The sequence below is a fragment of the Zalophus californianus genome, chromosome 3 (assembly GCF_009762305.2).
Source record: "Zalophus californianus isolate mZalCal1 chromosome 3, mZalCal1.pri.v2, whole genome shotgun sequence".
Taxonomy (NCBI): Eukaryota; Metazoa; Chordata; class Mammalia; order Carnivora; family Otariidae; genus Zalophus; species Zalophus californianus.
Genome location: NC_045597.1, coordinates 157693894 through 157718813, shown reverse-complemented (window position 1 = coordinate 157718813; position 24920 = coordinate 157693894). Strand labels below are relative to the sequence as shown.

General features: G+C 38.9%; 1 protein-coding gene across 1 annotated transcript; it reads right to left on the bottom strand.

Annotated features, from left to right (window-relative positions):
* Positions 1-1004: 1004 nt before the first annotated feature.
* COQ10B (coenzyme Q10B) lies at positions 1005-24920 on the bottom strand. Its single transcript, XM_027590935.2, has 5 exons — positions 24686-24920; positions 17959-18108; positions 8912-9104; positions 4106-4207; positions 1005-2321 (listed from the first exon to the last, which is right to left on the bottom strand). The coding sequence occupies exons 1-5, from the start codon at positions 24799-24801 to the stop codon at positions 2154-2156; spliced, it is 729 nt and encodes a 242-aa protein (XP_027446736.1). The 5' UTR covers positions 24802-24920; the 3' UTR covers positions 1005-2153.

Here is a 24920-nt window from a genome sequence, read left to right as displayed (position 1 = left end):
TGTGACAAGGTGACAGATGTAGCTGCAAACCGTGTCCAAGGAAAACAATCAGGCAAACACCAAGGAAAAGTTTCTCTTGCTTTCCACAGAGAGAAAAACCTTACCTAGTAGCAGTCCTATCCCATCAGTCTTCCCCTAAGATTCCAATGACCAGAAGTCACTTCAAGGAAAGTTTATAAAGGTGCTGTTTTCCCTCTTCTGATAAAGCAAGCACTGACGCCACACTGAAGTCCACAGGTCATGGCCTCCAGAGTGTTTTACTAGGTAAAGCAAAGAGCATAGGTACTGGAGCCAGAATGCCTGGGTATATTGTATCCTGTCTCTACTTACTGTAACCTGGGTTCTCACCATACTTAGGGAACCTCATGGTTGACTAAGATGGATGGCTAGATCAAGGTGATAGTTGTGTATTCCCGGGATCCCTCACCAAAATACCATCTACATACTCTCATAATAGCAGCCCAGTTAGATCCCAACCACTAAGTTAGATTCTGAACCTGAGAGCTTATCTATGGCATTTACAAGAATAGTGGTAAAATTTAGGTTCTTATATCCATCAAAAGAAAAGTAATACATACAGGGATAAAAAATTATCTGGGTCTTATCTCTGCCATTTGAAAAAAATTTTGTTATTTAAAAAGTAATTATTGGGGTGACTGGGTGTCTCAGACGGTTAAGCGTCTGCCTTCGGCTCAGGTCATGATCTCAGGGTCTTGGGATCGAGCCCCACACTGGGCTCCCTGCTCAGCCGGGTGTTGGCTTGTCCCTCTTCCCTCCCCCCGCCCCACTCATGTTCTCTCTCTCTCTAATAAATCAACAAAATCTTTAAAAGAAATAAATAAAAGGTAATTATATACAAACTACAGATACTCTGAGGGGATACCTCATTGGTAAGTGGAAAGATACTGCTTTACCTGTGTGAAGCCCCAACCAGTTCCATGTGAGTAGACTGCAGGAGTCCTTCACCACCGTATAAACCAGCAAGTGGCACACAGCAGGCACTCAAAACAGATTTATTGGAAACATGCTTTTATGTAGGGAGCTAATTACTGGCATACCCTGTTTATCTGAGGAAACAAATAGCACTCTGACTAGAAAGATAATTTAAGAGGGTTGTTGTGTATGGAGTGAAAAGAGGGAAGATCAGTATTAATTAAAGGAAGACAATTTTGCCCAGATTTGTTTCATAAAATGCTACAATTAAACTTTACTGTGTCTAGTTAAAATACACATGGAAATAATACAGGAGGATTTCAATAACCAAAGTAACTGTACAAAAAATAAACAAATTAACTTTATTAAGTTACCACTTCAGTCCTTGGACATTGATTTGTTTATAAAAATATCAGTTTGAAATATATTATTGAAAGTGAGTACACACAATAAATAGGAAATAGGGAAGCATGGTGCTGGAAACATATCAACCAACTAATCTTCATTCATTACCCACTACTGTAGACAAAATTTGACGAACAATCAGCATTACTGAAAGAGCAGTGAAAGTACCTGGGAGAGGGTTGCAAACTACAAGAGAACTAGCTTAAAGCTCTGGACCACTCACCAAAAAAAATATTCATTGTTTATCTGGGAGTTAATCTCACTGAATATGGCACTGAATTTACCTACTACCCATAAGAACAATTTAAAAATAAGAAAAGTAGCGGAGGAACCTTCATTAACAGTATTTTTAAGTCAAAGTTTACTTTAAATATCTGATGATTACCCAAATATTCTAAGCTAAGAGGCAGGTCCTATGACAATAAGTTATAAATAGTCTGAATTTAATAACTTAAAGGTGATATGGTTAATATAATACATACTATGTGAGTATCTCAACTAACCTCTTTCAAATAAGGTGATAATTAAAAGGCTTAAATTTACAGTTTCAATTTCTGATAAGAGTGATGTCCATATTCTAGCAATAGTGATGACATCCCATTATCGTAAATATGCTAATATACACATTACTTTGAATTACACTTGATTGAATTCTATGTACATGTGGTTCCATATTCCAAGTGCAAATTCTCAATGGTGCAGGTTTATAATCAAATCTGGGTTTAACAAATGCTTTCTGACTTCTGAAAGCAAATGATAAAAGCACTTCCTAAAAGTAAATAAAGTTACAAGTAAGTGACCAGTTCTTTTTCCCTTTACGTGTGATGAACTTCATGAAGCATTAATTCCCGAGGTATATTTGTTTCCGGACCATACAGCTTACATGCTCTTCTTTCAAAGGCAGCTACCATCTGCTTTACAACTTCATCGAAAAACAGTGTGGCAAGCTGAGAGTGTAGAAGGGAGCGAAATTCAAAAGAAATCTGTAGGAAAAGGTTAATTATTTTAGGAAGATCTTTCTTTTACTCAGTCTCTACTTAGGGTAGTGGTACTCAATTCAAAAGAAATTTGTAGGAAAAGCTTAATTATTTTAGGAAGATCTTTCTTTTACTCAGTCTCTACTTACACTGTGAAATGGGCTGCTTGGCCAGTATCTAAGGCAAAGCTGTATGGGTATACCTAGATGACATTTTTTAACACCCCTCAGAAGACGGAGACTTAGTTTCCACAGTAAGCACAACTAATGCTGACACTGTAAGCTTAAGTAAACAAGACCTGAATTTCATTTCAAGACAAATAATCTGTTTTTATTATTTCTAGTTAAAGAAAACTGGAAAAAAGCTTTACTGAATGAATACCGTATTATTCTGGCTTCTTTTTAATGTGCCCCTTTTAGATCTAACCTATCTCTCAAAAGGAAATAAAGGAGGGAACTAATCCTTCCAATAGGTATTCCTAGAAGAAGTAGCAGCAGGAAGAGGAGACTGATCCACAAAACAGATGGGGTAGGTGTTACATTCTTAAAGTCAACAATGATTTAGAACTTCATTTATATCTCCTCAAGATATAAGTCAAGGCAGGTGGTTTGAGAAATAGTATTTTAAGGACCAAATATCCACTAACCTTTAAAACTGCTTTAATTTTCATTTCTTTGGTAATTTTTCATTTTGAAGTAATTTCAAATTTATAAAAAAAGTTACAAAAATAGTACAAAGATTTCTCATACACCCATCACCCAGATTTCCCTTTTTTAGTATCTTATATAACCACAATGCAATTATTAAAGCCAGGAAATTAAGAGTTAATGTTACTAGATAATAACACTATAATCTACACAGGCCTTATTCAAATTTCCCCAACTGTTCCATTAATGTCCACTAATTTTTGAATGAAAATAACTCAAGAGCTGAGAACATCAGCATATAGCAATGTAATCAAAATTATGACTATTTCTTGAAATGCAATGCCTGAGTTACAAATACAGAGAATAACTCATGTATTATCTGTTCAAAGAAAAGCCACAAGCGGCTTTAAGTTTCTATAACCAAGGTGATGTGAGAACAAGGAAATACCGTAGTCCCTAGATTTTAAAAAACATATTTTCCTTCTGCACTTTACTTCTGCATCATAAATCAATGTGTAGATTTCATTTGGTGTTAATAAACTGTTATTAAGCTCTTAGTGAAGTCTTAATATGTATCTTATAATCTATGGACCTATAAAAATCAGAAAATAGAGAAGGAATGACTATTCAAGGTTTCAAGGAACAGAAAAAGAGAAAGATTCATTAGTATTCTTTCTTATAAAGTTAACACAGAAAAAGCACCCTGAGTGACAGCAGTGAAAGGGGAACTGACAATCTTGGGAATCCCAGAAGAAAAGAAAATGGCTTATATTGGCAAGAGGTCTCCCATCCAAGTACTAACCAGGCCCCACCCTGCTTAGCTTCTGAGATCAGGCACGTTCAGGATGGTATATTGGCAAGAGGTCACTTCCTAATACCAAACTGAAAATGAGATGTTTTTTTAATCACCTGTGGTCTGACCTACAAACATATTTTAAAAAAGAAATTTGAGATTTGAAATTTTCTGAATTCAGAAAGATGAATTCAATATTCAGAAATTTGAGATTTTCTGAAAGCACCTTTTAGTAATCCCTGTGCACATAAGATTAATTACAGCAGCTGGATTCTAATCAATGGATTATTCCTTCTTTATCAACTTCACCTGATACTTGGAACAAACCAAGGGCTGTATGAGAGACTTACTGAAAAATCCAAGGTACAAGTTCTTGGGTAGCCAGGAAGACCTGGGCTAAAACGCCAAACAGTCTCCAAATGATTGAAAAGCCTTCCGTCAGTACAGGATGCCTAGAACAAAATGAAAAAACAAGATTGCAGTAAAATCCATTTAGACTGTCCAGAATCTACAACTGAGAATTATTTCTTTTTTTAAAATTTTTTAATTTTTAAAGATTTATTTATTTTAGAGAGAGAGCAAGAGAGAGCATGGGGGGGGGTGAGGGGCAGAGGGAGAGATTCTTAAGCAGACTCTGTGCTGAGCATGGGCGACGCAGGGCTCGACCTCATGACCGAGATCACAACCTGAGCAGAAAATAAGAGTCGGTCGCTTAACCAACTGAGACACCCAGGCGCCCCGAGGATGATTTCTTTTTTAAAATATGTTTGTAGGTCAGACCACAGGTGATTAAAAAACATTTCATTTTCAGTTTGGTACTAGGAAGTGACCTCTTGCCAATATAAGCCATTTTCTTTTCTCCTGGGATCCCCAAGATTGTCAGTTCCCCTTTTCACTGCTGTCACTCAGGGTGCTTAGTTTTCTCCTCCAGCAGCAAAACAGAAAGTGACTTTTCTGGAAGTTTATTTCCGGCCCTGCCATTTATAAGTAATCCTAAACAAGTTAATTCCCTGTACCATATTTCCTTAAATCTATAAAATGAGTATAAGACCTATTTTATACCATCACTATGACATGTCTAAAATATTTATAAGGTATCTGGAACAGATCCTAAGTAGGGTACTAGAATTCTCCTTTCCTACCCAAATATTTTTCTCGTCTTTCACATTTAGTCTTTCCTTCACTCATTATTCTCTATTTCTAAGGGCAACCGTGGTTCTAGTTTTTCTGAGTCTGGCCCTGACCCATGTCCCTGATCCACTGCTTTCTAACCTCTAACCTCTTCAGTGCTCATGTTTATTTTATATGTGTATGTATACACTGAAACACAGTAGAGATATTATGTACAGTGCACCCTGATATTTCCCATTCTATATCATTAAAAGAAGGCTGACTAAGACCCACTAAGAGTTGCCTCCTGCAGTGTGAAAAATGGTGGCCGGAATCACAGTCACTAGTAGATTGTTAGGACTGGTTATGATTTTGAAAGAAGTTCAGCTTCTTTACTTACTATCCTAAGATGCTCTCTGGGCCTTAATACTAGTAGACAAATGATCTCAAGAAAACATATCACCTTCCCTCAGCAGCAAACCATCTTTTAAATCCTTGTTTCAAAGTCAACACCCAGGCGCCTGGGTGGCTCAGGTGGTTAAGCCTCTGCCTTTGGCTCAGGTCATGATCTCAGGGTCCTGGGATCAAGCCCCATGTCAGTCAGGCTCCCTGCTCACTGGGGAGTCTGCTTCTCCCTTTCCCTCTGCTCCCCCCCTTCACTTGTGTACATGTGCAAGTGCTCTAATAAATAAAATCTTTTAAACCCCCCCAAAAAAAGTCAACACCCCCCTCCCCAATTAAGGCTTAAGCTTCCAGCTCTTTTGGCATATCCTGGGGCCAATAAATAATCAAGTCCCTCTACCCTTTCTTTCTTTTTTTTTTTTAAGAGAGAGAGAGCACTCACAAGTGGGCGGGGGAGGGAGCTGTAGGGGGAGCAGGAGAGGCAGAGAGAGAATCCAGGTGCCTCTATCCCTTTTTTCTTTGATAACTTATTCCTCTTAACATTTAGACATCCCTCCCTGAGCCTATACACTACAGATTAGCAAAAAGGACTTGTACAGATAAATTCTTTTCCCCCAAAGTGTACTTTTTCTTCCCCAGCTATTGCCTCCCTAAACACAGAACGCAGGATTAATTCTGACTATATCTGGATCTCTCCACAGATAGTTTAAACTGGAAGCCAAAGAGCTTAAAATATATTTACAGTTTATTCCTCACTTCCTCTTCATCTAAACTCTTTTGAATCAATTATCAGATGAAAACATGGTAGAATCATTATAAAGAAAATCCAACTGCATCCATACTAAAAAGCATTTACAAAGAAATGCTCTATTTCACATTCATAAAAGAAAATATTTTAGTGTTAAAATGGAAACCAATGAATGTTTAAAAATTTATTTAGACATGATAAAATAGTAGTCATCAAAATGCTAACTAATAGCTAAATTTAGTCCCATTATGCTAAGTCACTGGAGAAAAGTGAAAATTTTCTTCAAAGGGTTCGGTTTTATATATAGTTCAATAAAGACCATCTAATTTTTAAACAGCTTAACAATAACCCACAACCCTCAGACCAACTAAGACCATCTAATTTTTAAAAGCATCAACAATCTATTATAAAATCTTATTATTTCAGTTACCCAACTTTAAGGTAATATGTTCTACCCTTCTTTACAATCACATAAGAAGCTTATAGGAGGGGTGCCTAGGTGGCTCAGTCAGTTAATCATCCGACTCTTGATTTCAGCTCAGGTCATGGTCTCAGGGTCATGAGATTGAGCCCCATATCAGGGTCCACACTGAGAGTGGAGCCTGCTTAAGATTTTCTCTCTCAAAGAAAAAAAAAAAAGGCAGCTTATAGGAAATTTAACAGTGAAGGAGAAACAGTTATTGGGAATAATCATTATAATATACCAACTTCTTCTGACTACTTTTTCACAAAATGTGGCAGTGCTGTATTCATACCAATAATCTAGCCCAAGGACCCACAGATTTTTACTGGTATGTTTAGATATTGCTAAAGGCCTCATTTCTAACAGCACAGATACTGACCACAATAGGAGGTATTATGATGATGACCTACAACTGGTTGTTCTGACTGAACTGACCCAGACCATACAAACTATGGCATGTAAAATGTTTGTACTGTGACTCAGGTAGTAAGATTCATGGAACCAATGCCTCTATTAAATCTGCTGAAAACTTTCAAGGGCTTCTGGCCATTACATATTCATGTACAATAGAATTACTGACATGTCACAGGCACATTTGGGGCAAGTAATAATTTGCAGAAAAAAGTCACATGGCTTCTGCTGTTCCCTTGGTTTTAATGATTTGCGTTCTATGCCACATGCTTGTATTAGGTATTAAAATCCAAAATGTGTTGGGCGCCTGGGTGGTCAGTTGGTTAAGCAACTGCCTTCGGCTCAGGTCATGATCCTGGAGTCCCGGGATCGTGTCCCGCATCAGCCTCCCTGCTCAGCAGGGAGTCGGCTTCTCCCTCTGACTCCCTTCCCTCTTGTGCTCTCTATCTCTCATTCTCTCTCTCTCAAATAAATAAATAAAATCTTAAAAAAAAAAAAAATCCAAAATGTGAACCCAGGGACGACTGAAAGCCGAGCATACATAGCTGTGTGTTACTCTCAAATACATCTTCAAATAATAAATTGGCACATTAAGTGAAGCAGCTTATTTTAATGGAAAAATAGCTTTGGGCTCTGACATATAGTATGAATTTGCATAACGTTCGTAATTTTTCTAATCCTCATAAACTGAGATAGCAATGATCATTTCATACATGTTATTATGAAGATTTTTTTCTTTCTTTCTTTTTAAAGATTTACTTATTCATCTGAGAGAGAGAGCATGTGCACACAGGGGCAGAGGGAGAGAGAGAGAGAAATTCCAAGTAGACGCCATGCTGAACGCGTAACCAGAAGCAGGTTGTTTTTCTTTTTTTCCCCCAAGAGTTCTTTTATTTAGATGTAGCATAATACATGAAGATTTAAAGTTTTAAGAGACTGAGGTCAAGAAACAGAAAAATATTTAAAGATTATAGAGATACTCACTGGTGTCAGAAAGACTGAACCAGAGTCTTGGCTATGTAATCTTGGGCAAGTTATCTAACTCTTCTAAGCCTTAATTTGCTCAACTGTAAGATGGAGAACGGTAACATTTGAATCTGAAAGGGCTGTAGCGAAGACTAAATGAATAATTCAAGTAAAGCACTACAAAGAGCTTGATAAATGTTAGCTATTGTAAGAGAGACAGTGCAGTACAGAACCCAAAACTATGAGACAAACGGGTGGAAACATTCATAATGGCAAAGTCCCAGTGAGGCACGGCCTTTTAAGTGGAGTTCAAGTTTGAGAGTAAGATGAGTGTGGACTCCAAGTCTTAGCTTTGCTGGACAGTAGACTCTCTGGTATGAGAGATGCCACCTCCTTCAATGCCTAACAAGAAGCTGACAAAGGCATTTAGCTCTGGCTAATTACCAAGAAATGATATCCTATGGGCAAAAAACACAACTAAGCTTTAAGTCTTTGGTCACCAAACTCTAGGAATTCAAAAGAACTCTATGGAATTCTGCCTTTTTTGTGTGTTTAAGCCTGGGTATCTGTCTATACATGTCCCCTCTTTTGACAAGGATAAGATGATCAATACAATACTTGTAACAGTACCTGGCATTTCAGTACCCACCGCATGGCAGGATGACCTCAACAATGTTTATGTTATCCACATTTGTATCTTTTCTACCTTTCTTCATCCTCTGACTTTCTCTTCCTTAACTTTTAAAAAAACTAGCACAAAAATTAACTTTAAACATTTTTCACTTGTGTGGTCCAATCTTTCCTAAGGGTCAGTAATCCTCAACTGAAGAAAAAAAGAAAAAGCTTCTTATTTACATATTCTAGTCAAATTTCTGTTTAAGAATAATGCTAATATTGTATAAAACAGCACAGTTAGGAGACATAAGAAATCATTTGTTTTTTCCCTTCCATCTCTGATTAGTTTAGGGAAATACTTTTAAGCTATTATACTTTAAACTATTTGATACAATCAATACTTGGGAAATATTTAAAAGCAATGAAAACCAAAACTATTACCTTTACCAAATGTGGTTTCACCAGGGTTACTACTGATGTGTAGCGCTCCAGCACAGGTGGAAATCCAATTTCTAATCGTGTTTTGCAGTATCCAGTTCTCTTTGATATCACATCTGATTTTTTGCACCAAGGAACAAAATGCTTGTAATCCTCCATTCCTGATACCACATCATACATTTCCTGCATAGAATATCTTGAAAAAAACAAAAAAGAGAGAGGTGTTAACTACACCTATTTAAAAGGCACATAGATACTTTTTTTTTTTTAAGATTTTATTTATTTATTTGAGAGAGAGAGAATGAGAGACAGAGAGCATGAGAGGGAGGAGGGTCAGAGGGAGAAGCAGACTCCCCGCCGAGCAGGGAGCCCAATGTGGGACTCGATCCCGGGACTCCAGGATCACGACCTGAGCCGAAGGCAGTCGCTTAACCAACTGAGCCACCCAGACGCCCTAAAAGGCATATAGATACTTTAAATTGAATATAAATAAAGCTTAGTGTGTACAAGGCAATAAATCATTTGGTAATTATGCTAAACCACACATTGAAATGAATGACTTCAAAGCAATACAAAAAGAAAAAAGGGAGCTAAATATTTGCATAAAGCAGAGGTCATAATTTAGCATACCACAGGTTGAATCTGGCTTACACATGTGGTTTTTGAAATTTTAATTAGCGGCCAGCATTTAAAAATTGAGGGTTTGAGAAAAAAAAAAAAATCAGGGCACCTGGGTGGCTCAGATGCTTAAGCATCTGCCTTTGGCTCAGGTCATGACCTCAGGGTCCTGGGATAGAGTCCCGCATCGGGCTCCCTGCTCAGTGAGGAATCTGCTTCACCCTCTGCCTCCCCACCCCTCCCCCTGCTCGTGTGCTCACTCTCAAATGAATAAATAAAATCTTAAAAAAAGAGAAAAAAATTAACTGGAAGCAACTTAAATACTTATCAGTTAATAGACATTAATAAATGCTTAATATAATAAAAATTATTAAAAATTATGGCATATCCATACTGTGGAACTCTGTACCAGTTATTTATAAGAATTAGAATCAAATATATACTTTAAAGTTTATTTATTTATTTTAGTAATCTCCACACCCAAAATGGGGCTCAAACTCATGACCCTGAGATCAAGAGTTGCATGCTCTTCTGACTTAGCCAGGCAGGCGCCTCCCTCTTTGTTTTTAAGTTTATTTTTTTTAAGATCAAATATATACTTTAGAGCAAAGAGGTTTACAATATATTCTTATATGAAAAAAAGCACTTTACAAAGCAGACAGGATATGAACGATTCTATTATCCATTTAGGAAAAATTATAAATAAATACCATATTTCTCACTTTTAAACTGATATTTATTTTTTCCTGAAACTAATTGTTATATCAATATAATAACTGTAACGAAAATATATTTTAAAGGCCCTAGAAGGACACAGATTAAACAATAGGGTTTTTTTTTAAGATTTTATTTATCTGAGAGAACACGAGCAGAGGGGAGGGGGCAAAGGGAGAGGGAGAGAGAGAAGCAGACTGCCGGCTCAGCAGGGAAACAAACATGGGGCTTGATCACTGCAATGGACAGAACATCTAAGCAGAAGGTCAACAAGGAAACAAGGGTTTTGAATGACACTCTGGACCAGATGGACTTTACAGCTACATTCAGAGCATTTCCATCTGAAAGCAACAGAATACACATTCTTCTAAAGTGCACATGGAACATTCTCCAGAATAGATCACATACTGGGTCACAAATCAGGTACCAAAAGACTGGGATCATTCCCTGCATACTTTTGGACCACAATGCTTTGAAACTGGAACTCAATCACAAGGGGAAATTTTGGAAAGAACTCAAATACAAGGAGGCTAAAGAGCATCCTACTAAAGAATGAATGGTCAACCAAGAAATTAAAGAAGAATTAAAAAAATTCATGGAAACAAATGAAAATAAAAACACAACTGTTCAAAATCTTTGGGATACAGCAAAGGCGGTCCTAGGAGGGAAGTTTATAGCAATACAAGCCTTCCTCAAGAAACAAGAAAGGTCTCAAATACACAACCTAAACTTACACCTAAAGGAGCTGGAGAAAAAAAGCAAATAAAGCCTAAACCCAGCAAGAGAAGAGAAATAATAAAGATTAGAGCAGAAATCAATGAAATAGAAACCAGGTTCAACAGAACTAGGCGCTGGTCCATTGAAAAGAATTAATAAGATTGAAAAGCCCCTGGTCAGACTTATCAAAAAGAAAAGAGAAAGGACCCAAATAAATAAAATCATGAATGAAAGAGGAGATCACAACCAACACCGAAGAAATACAATTATAAGAACATATGATGTGCAACTATATGCCAACAAATTAGGCAACCTAGAAGAAATGGATGCATTCCTAGAGACATATAAACTACCAAAACTGAAACAGGAAGACACAGAAAACCTGAACAGACCCATAACCAGCAAGGAAATTGAAGCAGTAATCAAAAATCTCCCAACAAACAAAAGCCCAGGGCTGGATGGCTTCCCAGGGGAATTCTACCAAACATTTAAAGAAGAATTAATACTGGGACACCTGGGTAGCTCAGTCAGTTAAGCATCTGCCTTTGGCTCAGGTCATGATCCCAGGGTCCTGGGTTCGAGTTCCATAGCAGGCTCCTTGCTCAGTGGGGAGCCTGCTTCTCCCTCTTCATCTGCCTGCCTCTCCCCCTGCTTATGCTCTCTTTCTCACTCTCTCTCTGTGTCAAATAAATAAAATCTTTAAAAAAAGAATTAGCTTTTACATCTGGACTTGGGAGGCCCTACTTTGGTGGTAGATCAAAAGATTATTTGAAAATGGGCGGTCTCCGACCTTGTCTGAGATTTGAGTGGTACTGTGCCCAGGTGGTGCTGTGTGCAAACCAGATTAGTGAAAGGCAGGGTTCTGGTACTGAAAACCTTCGACTGCCGTTCTGTGAAAATGCTTAGTTTTCCAAAATACTGGTCCCCTGCGGGAGCAGTGGCTCTCAGTGGTGTAACGGAACTGTTACCTGGAGATGTTGAGATGGCAAAGGAAAATTCGAAAACACATGAGAGAATACTTGGTTGGAACCTAACAATCTTACCCAGCATCCGGGAGGTTGAAGAAGAATAATGGAGCTATAGATGTCACTGACGAACAACCTTGCAAATGAGGGATCACTGTCTGCCCATGAAAACAGTTTGCAGTAACCTTCCTAAGGGCTAATGCTACGAGATTTGCTTGTATGAAAAACAAGGAAAAGCTCTTCACTTTACTGACATGGGAAGAAAACCTACAAATCAAGACAATAATATACTGGTTTTTTATTTTTGTAAGCAGATTATGAAGCAGCATCAAATCTAATGTATCCATAAGAATTAAGCCATTTGCTTTTACTTTTTGTCACACTGCCCTAGTTACAACCTGTTAAATAGATCACTTTGTAGATCTAGCTCTATTTTACAGGAATGCATAGAAAACTATGTTTTTTTACGGAGAAGTCTTTGTTTTCAGTTAACCAGACTTGTAATCAGATTATTCTGAATGCTTCACATTTGGTCACCTGTTTGAATTTAAAATGCATGATTGTAATTAAAGCTGAGTGAAATTTAAAAAATAATAATAATAAAATAAATAAAAAAGAATTAATATATTCTTCTGAAGCTGTTTCAAAAAACAGAAATAGAAGGAAAACTTCCCAACAATTTCTATGAGGCCAGTATGACCTTGATCCCAAAACCAGACAAAGACCCCACCAAAAAGGAGAAATACAGACCAATATCCCTGATGAACATGGATGCAAAAATTCTCACCAAGATGCTTGCCAACAGAATCCAACAGTACCTTAAAAGGACTACTAGCCACGACCAAGTGGGATTTATTCCTGGGCTGCAAGGGTAGTTCAACATCCACAAACCAGTCAATGTAATACACTACATTAATAAAAGAAAGGACAAGAACCATATGATCCTCTCAATGGGTGTAGAAAAAGCATCTGACAAATTACAGCATCCTTTCTTTATTAAAACTCTTCACAGTGTAGGGCTGGAGGGAACGTATCTCAATATCATAAAAGCCATATACAAAAAGCCCACAGAGACTATCATTCTCAATGGGGAAAAACTGAGCGCTTTTCCCCTAAAGTCAGGAATACAACAGGGATGTTCACTATCACCACTGTTGTTCAACATAGTACTAGAAGTCCTAGCCTCAGTAATCAGGTAACAAAAAGAAATGAAGGGCATCTGAATCGGTAAAGAAGTCAAACTCTCACTCTTCACAGATGACATGATACTCTATGTGGAAAACCCAAAAGACTCCACCCCAAAATTGCTAGAACTCATACTGGAATTCAACAAAGCATCAGGATATATAATCAATGCACAGAAATCCATTGCATTTCTATACATTAACAATGAGACAGAAGAAAGAGAAATTAAGGAGTCTGTCCCATTTACAATTGCACCCAAAACCATAAAATACCTACAAATAAACCTAACCAAAGAAGCAAAGGATCTCTATGCAGAAATTATAGAATACTCATGAAAGAAACTGGGGAAGACACAAAGAAATGGAAAAATGTTCCATGCTCATGGATTAGAAGAACAAATTGTTAAAATGTCTATGCTACCTAGAGCAATCTACACATTCAATGCAATCCCTATCACAATACCATCAACTTTTTTCACAGAGCTGGAATAAATAATCCTAAAATTTATGTGGAACCAGAAAAGACCCCAAATAGCCAAAGGAATGTTGGAAAAAAAAAACAAAACCCAAAGCTGGTGGGATCACAATGCCAGACTTCAAGCTCTATTACAAAGCTGTAATCATCAAGACAGTATGGTAGTGGCACAAAAACAGGCACACAGATCAATGGAACAGAAGAGAGAAGCCAGAAATCGACCCTCAACTCTATGGTCAACTCATCTTCCACAAAGTAGGAAAGAATATCCAATGGAAAAAAGACAGTGTCTTCAACAAATGGTGTTGGGAAAATTGGACAGCCACATGCAGAAGAATGAAACTGGACCATTTCCTTATACCACATACAAAAATAGACTCCAAATGGATGAGACTTAAATGTGAGACAGGAATCCATCAAAATCCTAGAGAACACAGGCAGCAATGTCTGTGACCTCGGCTGCAGCAACTTCTTGCTAGACACGTCCCCAAGGCAAGGGAAACAAAGGCAAAAATGAACTATTGGGACTTCATCAAGATAAATATATACATATATATATACACACACACAAATACATATAATGGAATACTACTCAGGCATCAAAATGAAGTCTTGCCATTTGCAACAACGTGGATGGAACTAGAGGGTATTATACTGAGCGAAATAAGTCAATCAGAGAAAGACAATTATCATATGATCTCACTAATATGTGGAATTTAAGAAACAACACAGAGAATCACAGAAGAGAGGAAAAAATAAATGAGACGAAATCTGAGAGGGAGACAAACAGTAAGAGACTTTTTTTTTTTTAAGATTTTATTTATTTGACAGAGAGAGACACAGTGAGAGAGGGAACACAAGCAGGGGGAGTTGGAGAGGGAGAAGCAGGCTTCCTGCCGAGCAGGGAGCCCGATGCAGGGCTCGATCTCAGGACCCTGGGATCATGACCTGAGACGAAGGCAGACGCTTAACGACTGAGCCACCCAGGTGCCCCAAGAAATTCTTAATTACAGGAAACAAACAGAGGGCTTCTGGAGGGGAGGGGAGTGGGGGGATGGTGTAATTGGGTGATGGACATTAAGGAGGGCACATGATGTAATGAGCACTGGTTATCATTTAAGACTGATGAATCACTGACCTGTACCTCTAAAACTAATAATATATTATATGTTAATTAATTGAATTTAAATTGAAAAAATTAAGTAATTCAAGATGAAAACAAAATAAAACATTGTTTTCAAAGTATTATCATGAAATGAGGTCCACGGTAGAGGGGAGGGGAAAAAAAAACCCTACCTCCCAAACTTCCCAGGTTTTAGTCACTTTGAAATAAATGCTAAAATAAGTCCCATGAAGAAGTATGAAACCTGCAGTTTAGGAACCTAAGCTCCATCTAAACTTGCGCCTTTTGTAATTCCTTAGTCTCTTAAGAAGATATACTTGATTCTAAACCACATTGGTCTGGAGGGGATTATTGGCAAGAACTAGTCATGTAATCCCATCTAAATGCAAGAGGGGAATTGGGAATAGTAGCCTCCGGGTGGGCAGCTTCTTCCCAGCAATAGCACCATGTAAAGAGAGCCTAAATAATTGGACAGGTAGACGTCTTTGCCAGAGCTGGTATCTGTTAAAAAGAGAAATGGCAATGAAAAGATAAATAGTGAATTGGTCTGTTTTAACAGCCTGGAAGCTGTTATAAAAGTAGTCTACAACAACTAAGAAAGCAGTATAGCACAGCGGTCAAGGGAATGGACTTTGTAGTCAGAAAGGGCTACACTCAAATACCAACCCTAAAACTAAGCCACATGACCCAGGGTAGGTTGTTTAACTTCTCAATTTTATTTTCTTCATCCATAACTGAAAAGTACCTCTACAGGGTTCTTTTGAGGGTTAAGTGAAATAGTTTTGGCATAGTGCACAACGCTTAATAAGCATTTAATAAAGGGGCTCCTGGATGGCTCAGTCGGTTAAGCATCTGACTTCGGCTCAGGTCACGATCTCAGGGTCCTGGGATGGAGCCCACGTTAGGCTCCTCACTCAGCAGGGAGTCTGCTTGTCCCTCTGCCCCTCCCCTGCTTGTGTGTGTGCTCTTTCTCTCTCTCAAATAAAAAAATAAAATCTTTAATTTAAAAAAAAGCACTTAATAGGGGCACCTGGGTGGCTCAGTCGCTAAGCGTCTGCCTTGGGCTCAGGTCATGGTCCCAGGGTCCTGGGATCGAGCCCCGCATCAGGCACCCTGCTCCACGGGAAGCCTACTTCTCCCTCTCCCCCTCCCTCTGCTTGTGTTCCCTCTCTCGCTTGGTCTCTCTCTGTCAAATAAATAAATAAAATATTTTTAAAAAAAAGCACTTAATAAATAGTAGCTAATATTATGCGTTTATGTCAAATACGGGGGAAAAAGATAAGATGATCACTGGTAAGACCAATTTGTAATAAAGAGAATTTCAGCATGAGAAAGAATAAGGAAGTAACAATAAGTAAATACGGGGGAAAAATAATCTTAGGAATCATGCATGACACTTAATGGACATTATCTCCATGAGCTTCAGTTTCCTCATCTCTAAAATGGGAATAACACTTAGTTTCTATGGCTACTGTGAGAATTAAATGTCACTATAAAGCACCCAGAAATACCTGTCAAATGACAGGTACACAGTAAAAAAAAAAAGATATTGGTAGTGATTCAAAAGTAAAACAAACCGGGAACCAGGGTGGCTCAGTCGTTAAGCATCTGCCTTTGGCTCAGGTCATGATCCCAGGGTCCTGGGATCGAGCCCTGCATCCGGCTCACTGCTCAGCAGGAAGACTGCTTCTCCCTCTCCCACTCCCCCTGCTTGTGTTCCCTCTCTCACTGTCCCTCTCTCTCTCTGTCAAATAAATAAATAAAATCTTTAAAAAAAAAAAGTAAAACAGATCAATTCACTATTTATCTTTTCATTGCCATTTCTCTTTTTAACAGATACCAGCTCTGGCAAAGACGTCTACCTGTCCAATTATTTAGGCTCTCTTTACATAGTGCTATTGCTGGGAAGAAGCTGCCCACCCGGAGGCTACTATTCCCAATTCCCCTCTTGCATTTAGATGGGATTACATGACTAGTTCTTGCCAATAATCCCCTCCAGACCAATGTGGTTTAGAATCAAGTATATCTTCTTAAGAGACTAAGGAATTACAAAAGGCGCAAGTTTAGATGGAGCTTAGGTTCCTAAACTGCTGCCAATGGATGGGGAATACCCACTTGAACTTTACATAAGAAAGAAATAAACTTTGGGGTTTTACCTGTATAGCTGCTAGCATTACCTTGACCAATACAGTGATTTAGCCAGTAATAAAGGTAATTTTAGTGACAAAAGCTGAGTCTGCTTAAAGTCCTTTACTATAGAAAAATCAGAACGGAAAAAGCAACTGAAAAAATTATTGAAATGCACTTTTACAAGAATTCATGTAATACTTTATGGCCTGTTGAGAATTAAGACTCCCTTGTAGAAATTCCCATATGAACAGATGCTGTATTTCTGGTTTAGCAGAACTGTAGTCTCTCTATTCTCTTCTGTATATACCCCTAGATCAGGGGCCAAACCTGGCCCAAAGCCTGGTTCTGCAAATAAAGTTTTATTAGCATGTAGCACACCCATTTATTACATACGGTCCACAGCAATATGTTGTTTGGGCTACAATTACAATGACAGAGTTGAGTAGTTGCTACAGAGACAGTATGGTCCACAAAACCTAACATATTTACTATCTGGTCCTTTACAGAAAAAGTTTGCCAACCTACACTCCAGGTGGTAGGAGCCTCTTAGCACATCTGTATGTTACTTACCTATGTATGTCTATATGTGAGGGAGCTACATAAACACATTGGGCCCAGGGCGCCTGGGTGGCTCAGTCGTTAAGCGTTTGCCTTCCGCTCAGGTCATGATCCCAGGGTCCTGGGACTGAGCCCTGCATCAGGCTCCCTGCTCGGCAGGAAGCCTGCTTCTCCCTCTCCCGTTCCCCCTGCTTGTGTTCCCTCTCTCGCTGTGTCTCTCTCTGTCAAGTAAATAAATAAAATCTCTTAAAAAATAAATAAATAAATAAACATATTGGGCCCAACATATCACTAATGTTGCCACTATAGAAACAAACAGTGTACAAAAATGTAGGTCTAAACAGTTCAATTATTTCCTTTACACATCAAGGTTTAAATCTATCCTATAAAGTTACCATATAATTATGTTCATTCAACAAATATTTATAAAACAGCAAAAACTGTGGAAAGGCCAATCTAGAAAAACCAAAGCATATTCTGTAAGAAGAAAATCCAGAAAAAAAGTCGTGTATACTCTACAGAAAATTGTGAACATACTTTCAGCAGAACTATTATTATATACAAACCCTATAATTCTCCTCTCTGAATATTCTTTTCTTTTGTTTATTAATGGTGCAGCAATTCTGAAGAAGGTTCTTGCATATATCTCCTTAGGCAAAACTGAGGTATGTAGTGGTAGAGTTCTGCTCATCAGTATACCACAGGAAGCTAAATATCTAAAAAGACAAAAAGTACTTGATTTAGCATAGCACTGAAAATTAAGAGGAAACACAAATTATAGATTGTAAAATACTATCACACGTTGTTTTTTTTTTTTAATGTAAACTCTACACCCAACATGGGGCTCGAACTCATGATCCCAAGATCAAGAGTCACATGCTCCACCAACTGAGCCAGCCTGGCACCCCAGTAACTATCACACTTTAGAAGGCTTTGCAACTTTAGACTATTCCTGAAAGTACACACACACACACACACACACACACACACACACACACACACACACAGTTGTGCACACATGCATGCGTAGGCACACGGAAAAAAATAAGTTTCTTTTTTTTTTAAAAGATTTTATTTATTTATTTGAGAGAGAGAATGAGATAGAGAGAGAGAGCATGAGAGGGGGGAGGGTCAGAGGGAGAAGCAGACTCCCTGCCGAGCAGGGAGCCCGATGCGGGACTCGATCCCGGGACTCCAGGATCATGACCTGAGCCGAAGGCAGTCGCTTAACCAACTGAGCTACCCAGGCGCCCAAAAAATAAGTTTCTTAAGTACCATAAAGAAAACTAAAAGTAACAGTTTATAGTTAGGGTTAGAAGTTTCTGGCACAAATGGTGTCTTTCCCAGAAAGTTGGCTTTCAGTCTATAGTCACATAGTATAACATATTCTTCCCATATACTTGCTAGAATATTCATCATCTATTTTCTTTTTTTTTTTTTAAGTAAACGCTACCCCCAATGTGGGGCTCAAACTCATAACCCTGAAACCAAGAGTCACATGCTCTACTGACTGAGCCAACCAGGAACCCTTCATCATCTATTTTCTAACTCATCTATCCAGGTTGTCTTCCCAGCTGGGTCCACAGAGGCTCCTTCATTCTTGATCTACTCTGAGACTTCAGATTGGAGATCGAGTGGCCCTGTTAGAACTGCTGTTCTGAATGACATATCAGATAAAGAGCTAGTATCCAAAATCTACAAAGAACTTATCAAATTCAACACCCAAAGAACAAATAATCCAATCCAGAAATGGGCAGAAGACATGAACAGACATTTTTCCAAAGAAGACATCCAAATGGCCAACAGACACATGAAAAAGTGCTCAACATCACTTGGCATCAGGGAAATCCAAATCAAAACCTCAATGAGATACCACCTCACACCAGTCAGAATGGCTAAAATTAACAAGTCAGGAAATGACAGATATTGGCAAGGATGTGGAGAAAGGGGAACCCTCCTACTGTTGGTGGGAATGCAAGCTGATGCAGCCACTCTGGAAAACAGTACGGAGGTTCCTCAAAAAGTTGAAAATCGAGCTACCCTACAACCCAGCAATTGCACTACTCGGCATTTACCCCAAAGATACAAATGTAGTGATCCGAAGGGGCATGTGCACCCCAATATTTACAGCAGCCATGTCCACAATAGCCAAACTATGGAAAGAGCCAAGATGTCCATCGACAGATGAATGGATAAAGAAGATGTGGTATATATGTATGTATACACACACACACACACACACACACACAGACACACACACACACACACAATGGAATATTATGCAGCCATCAAAAAAATAACAAAATCTTGCCATTTGCAACGACGTGGATGGAACTAGAGGGTATTATGCTAAGCGAAATAAATCAATCAGAGAAAGACAAGTATCATATGAGGAATTCTTAATCTCAGGAAACAAACTGAGGGTTGCTGGAGTGGTGGGGGTGGGAGGGATGGGGTGGCTGGGTGATGGACATTGGGGTGGGTATGTGCTATGCTGAGCACTGTGAATTATGTAAGACTGATGAATCACAGATCTGTACCTCTGAAACAAATAATACATTATATGTTAAAAAAAATAACAGGAAGGGAAAAATGAAGGGGGGGAATCTGAGGGAGAGATGAACCATGAGAGACTATGGACTGAGGGTTTTAGAGGGGAAGGGGGTGTGGGGATGGGTTAGCCCGGTGATGGGTATTAAGGAGGGCATATATTGCATGGAGCACTGGGTGTTACATGCAAACAATGAATCATGGAACACTACATCAAAATAATGATGTAATGTATGATGACTAATGTAACATAATAAAATAAAATTAAAAAAAAAAAGAACTGTTGCTCTGTTCTCCTTTCCCTTCCAATCTCCATTTCAATGCACATATGTAAAAACACATGTCAAGGAAATTAGAATGTTACTTGTTTTGGGTACTTCTAAATAAAGATGCCTGATATACTTTTTTTCATCTGAATATTTTTTCCTTTCCCTAATATGATTATTGCATAACTATTTCATACTACTATTCATGTATTAGTTCACACACTTATTGAGCTTTTGTTTTGTGCTAGGCACTAGGGATATAATGGTAAAAATAAACTTTATGAGGATTACTTTGTAGTTGAGGATTCAAAAAAAGTGCTAAGAAAGAAATGGGGGTGGAGACATGTAATTGGGAGCTCCTTTAGTTAGGGCGGTCTAGGAAGTCCTCTGAGGTTATATTTCAGCTGAAACATAATGGAAGAAGTTAGCCACGTAAAGAGAGAAATAGGTATGTATGTACATAAAAAATGTGTGTGTGTGTGTGTGTGTGTGTGTGTGTGTGTACACATGTATGGAAGGAGGAGAGGTAGATGGGGGGCATTCCAGGTAGCAGGGAAAGAGCTTAGCAGTATTGAGAGACTAAGAAAGACTAACAGTGTAGCAGCAGTAAAGCAAGCCAGGAGAGTACCATGAAATGATGTTAGATGGGTTGGAGCTGGATCATGCTGGGAATTATTAACCAGGAAAAAGCAATTTGGAATTTTTTTTTTTTATTGTTTCTGAACAGCTTTATTGAGAGATAATTCACATTCCATAGAATTCATCCACTCAAAGTATACAAAGGCTTTGCGCCCCCATCACCACGATCAATTTTAGAACGTTCGCATCCTTCTCAAAGGAGACGCAGCTCCTCTTAGCCATCATTCACCCCGCCCTAGGCAACCTACCCTCTCTATAGATTTACCTCTTCTGGACACTTCATCTAATTTTTTTATTAAATTCAATTAATTAACAAATACAGTATTATTAGTTTCAGAGGTAGAGGTCAGTGATTCATCAAGCAATTTGGAATTTATCCTCAGTGAGAAACTGCTGAAGAATTCAAAGTAAAAGAGTGCTATTTCATTAAATCAAATCTTCAAATTATTTTTTAAACAGTATTTTTTAAAAAGATTTTATTTATTTATTAGAGAGAGCGTGTGCATTGGAGGGGCAGAGGGAGAATCCTGAAGCAGACTCCCTGCTGAGGGTAGAGCCCAAGGTGGGGCTTGATCCCAGGACCAAGATCATAATCTGCACCAAAATCAAGTGTCAGCCACTCATCAATTGAGCCACCCAGGCGCCCCCAAATTATTTTTAAAATATTTCTTATTTTTTGTTTTTTAAACAGGTTGGGGGTTGGGAGGGAATCGCTGTGGCTCCCCCCCAACTCCCATCCCCCTCGCAGGTCACCAACTGCCATTGATGCCCAGGTATGGGCCGACCCTCCAGCTCCATCCATTTTCAGGGCTAGTTGATTTGGCAGGTGAGCTGTTACACACTCCTTAGCGGACCCAAATTTTTTTTTTTTTAAAGATTGTATTTATTTGACAGAGAGGGACACAGCGAGAGAGGGAACACAAGCAAAGGGAGTGGGAGAGGGAGAAGCAGGCTTCCCGCGGAGCAGGGAGCCCGATGCGGGGCTCAATGCCAGGACCCTGGGATCATGACCTGAGCTGAAGGCAGATGCTCAACGGCTGAGCCACCCAGGCGCCCCCCACAAATTATTTTTTAAAAGGGGAATGGATGGCCTGGTCAAATCTCCTTATGTCCTACATAAAATTTGCTTTATGAAATAGGATTTACATATAAATAAAATTTCTTTAAGGACATAGATACCCTACAGTTTGGTTGGGGAGGAAGAGACAATCAAATCAAACAAAGAATGGCTGAAGAAATTGGGAATATTCAGCCAGAAGATAGGGATTATACCTGAGGATATGGTTCCAAAATGTAAAACACAAGTCCAACTGGGGGAGACAAATTTGGGCTCCATAATACAAGAAAGAACTTTTGAACAATTAACACTCTTCATAAAAATTAGATGGGCTTCTTCCAGAGTCAATGAAATAGAGGTCAATGAAAATGGTTAAGCCAAAGGCTGCACAACTATTAAATAAAATGTAATGGAAAAGAATAAAACTGTATGGATGAACTGTATGGATGAACTTACTGGCCCCTTTTAAGACTTTAGGATATTTATGTATCCAGATCTAAATAACACTTCAGAAAAATGAACAATGGGGAAAATATAGTAAAACAAGATAGCTTTCAGAATCCTAAGTTTTCTAGGCTATAACAAGTAGTATTTGATTTTATAATGATGATAACAGCATATTTTAAAGATATCTATGACATTCTTTTTTAGTCAAAAGAGATTTTAGATAGATTCATCTTCTAGAGAGAAAAATTTGTTCCTATTTTAGATAGATTCATCTCCTAGAGAGAATAAAAATGTTAGTGTTCCCAAAAGTCTTTAAAAATACGATTTGTTATTTTAAAGGCAGAGATAATATTAAAATAAGCCCACTGTGAATTTTCTTTAGAGTTAACCTATAGAGTTTGCTTAGAAGTTGGATTATACCAATAAAAATGAATGACAGTTACTCTGCTAAATGAAGCAGAACAGCAGAAATAAAAAATTAGGCAGTTAATTTAGCTTCCCCCTTTAGAAAGTTACATAACATAATTTAGGATCTCTGTTAATTGTATTGATCACAAAAACCAAATCTGGTGTACAAAATACCTAATCACGTTTCCCTTCTAAAACATACTTTGTTACAACAGTTTTACCTATTTCCCCACTTTTTGTATAGATACCTTATTACCTATTATTGGAAGCCAATTATGTGACAGATATTGAGCACACCTAATAATTTTCTGATAAATCAGTATCAGAAAAGGCAGCATCTCTGAAAACCTTTATTTAAAAAAGCTAAGACCGTTGCTTCTGAAGAAGTGAACTGGTTGACAAAGAAACTTACTTTTCACTGTACATGGTTTTGAATTTTGTACCAAGTTTATGTAATACCATTGCCCCAACCTCCCCTTCTTCCTGCCCCCCGCAAAAAACCCCACAAAAAACCCTTACACAATCTGATTATAATAATAAAGGAAATACCTGTGTTTAGAACAAGCTAACAGTTTTCCTGATGAGTTCCCATACTATGGTTAAAAGCACTGGACAGCACATCTAGTTTCACACATTACCAAGAATAATATAATTATCTTCAACTGCAATGAGGAGCCATACAGTCATATGTATTGTTAAACCATGAAATTAAGACTGAATCAGATGAAGGACAGCTTTTTGTCACTAACTTTCCAATACTACATCTCAAATACTCTACTATAATAAAGGCCAGAACGTATGTTAATGCTTCTGCCTAAAAATTAGCTCATAAACTTCCTCCCTCTTCATTATTATAAATAAATATTTGTCTTGGAATTTAAGCCTTTGATCATTAAAACAATCTTATTTTTTTCTTAGAAGTAACAGTTTTGTTTATTTGCAAGCCAACGTTTTATAAGGGTAACACAAACAGATCTAAAGCATGACAGGCTATGTTCTGCTTAGAACTCCTCTTTCAGGTTGTTTCCTTCAGCAGGACTAAACGATATGAGATTATTTTATTTCAATTTCAACCAGTATCTGTCTAAAAGGATTTAGAGTTGGCTGTTTTGGGTAACTGAAAAATTCTTCATTAAATCTAAATTCCTGGAGTTCGACATTTGTGCTTTCTCCCTTCATTCTGCACTGTTTACAACTGAATACATCTTAAACACTATAATTTTCGACCATAATTTATTACAAAGTCATTAGTAAAAAGAAACTAAGTGGTCGAAGTATGTAATCATTCCTGTCTCCGCCTCCACCCACCAAAAAGGAACCAACCAGGAAAATCGAAGGCTGGTTCAAGGTTACAGGACCTCTAAGTTACAGTGGAGTGGAAAAAAATCGTATTGGCTACGTTTAGTTTTGCAAGCACCAAAGGGCGGAGTCAAAGACCCCCTACCCCAAACTGGGAAAGGACATCGGGCCAGCGGGCACGCTGGAGGAACAGAAGAGGGCTCACCGCCGGGCCACGAACTCCCACAGCCCGGCAGCCAGCAACTCTTGGGCCGCAAAGTTAAAACTTTCCGAGAGCAGCAACAGCAGCAGGCCGTAGGGGAGGAGACCGGAAGAACCCCAAGTTACCAGTTGTAGAGTCGCTTTATCAGCTGCGGCTAAAGTCGCTCGGCCGAGGATTCACCACCTCTCGCGAGGGTAGCGAGCCACCAACCCAGACCCGGCGTCTGGTACAGGCCGACGAGCCTCCCGCCCGGGGTGACGTGCGCAAAGCCTGAGTACCTCAAATGCCGATCTCAGGACACTCTGTCCCTTTAGAGACGCGGAAATGCATCCGGTCCGGCGCCGCCTCACCCCAAAATTCCTCGGTCCCTCCACTCGCCAAGCCCAGGCCGAAAGCTACCCCCGTCGCAGCACCCCTGTCATTACCTGACGTACGGCGCAGACCCCTGCGCCGAAGCCGGGGTTCCGGCCGCTGCCGTCGACTTTGGACGGCATCCCGAAACCACCTTTCTTAGAGCCCTCTGACCGGTCCGAGCTGCCATGATAATCTCACTGAAGCCGGTCGCCACCTCTGGGACCAGGCCCACGGCACCGCCCTCGGGCGGCCCGCCGAGCAGCCCGGCTCCAGCGCCTTCCAGCCAATCGGCGGGCCCCTTGAGCC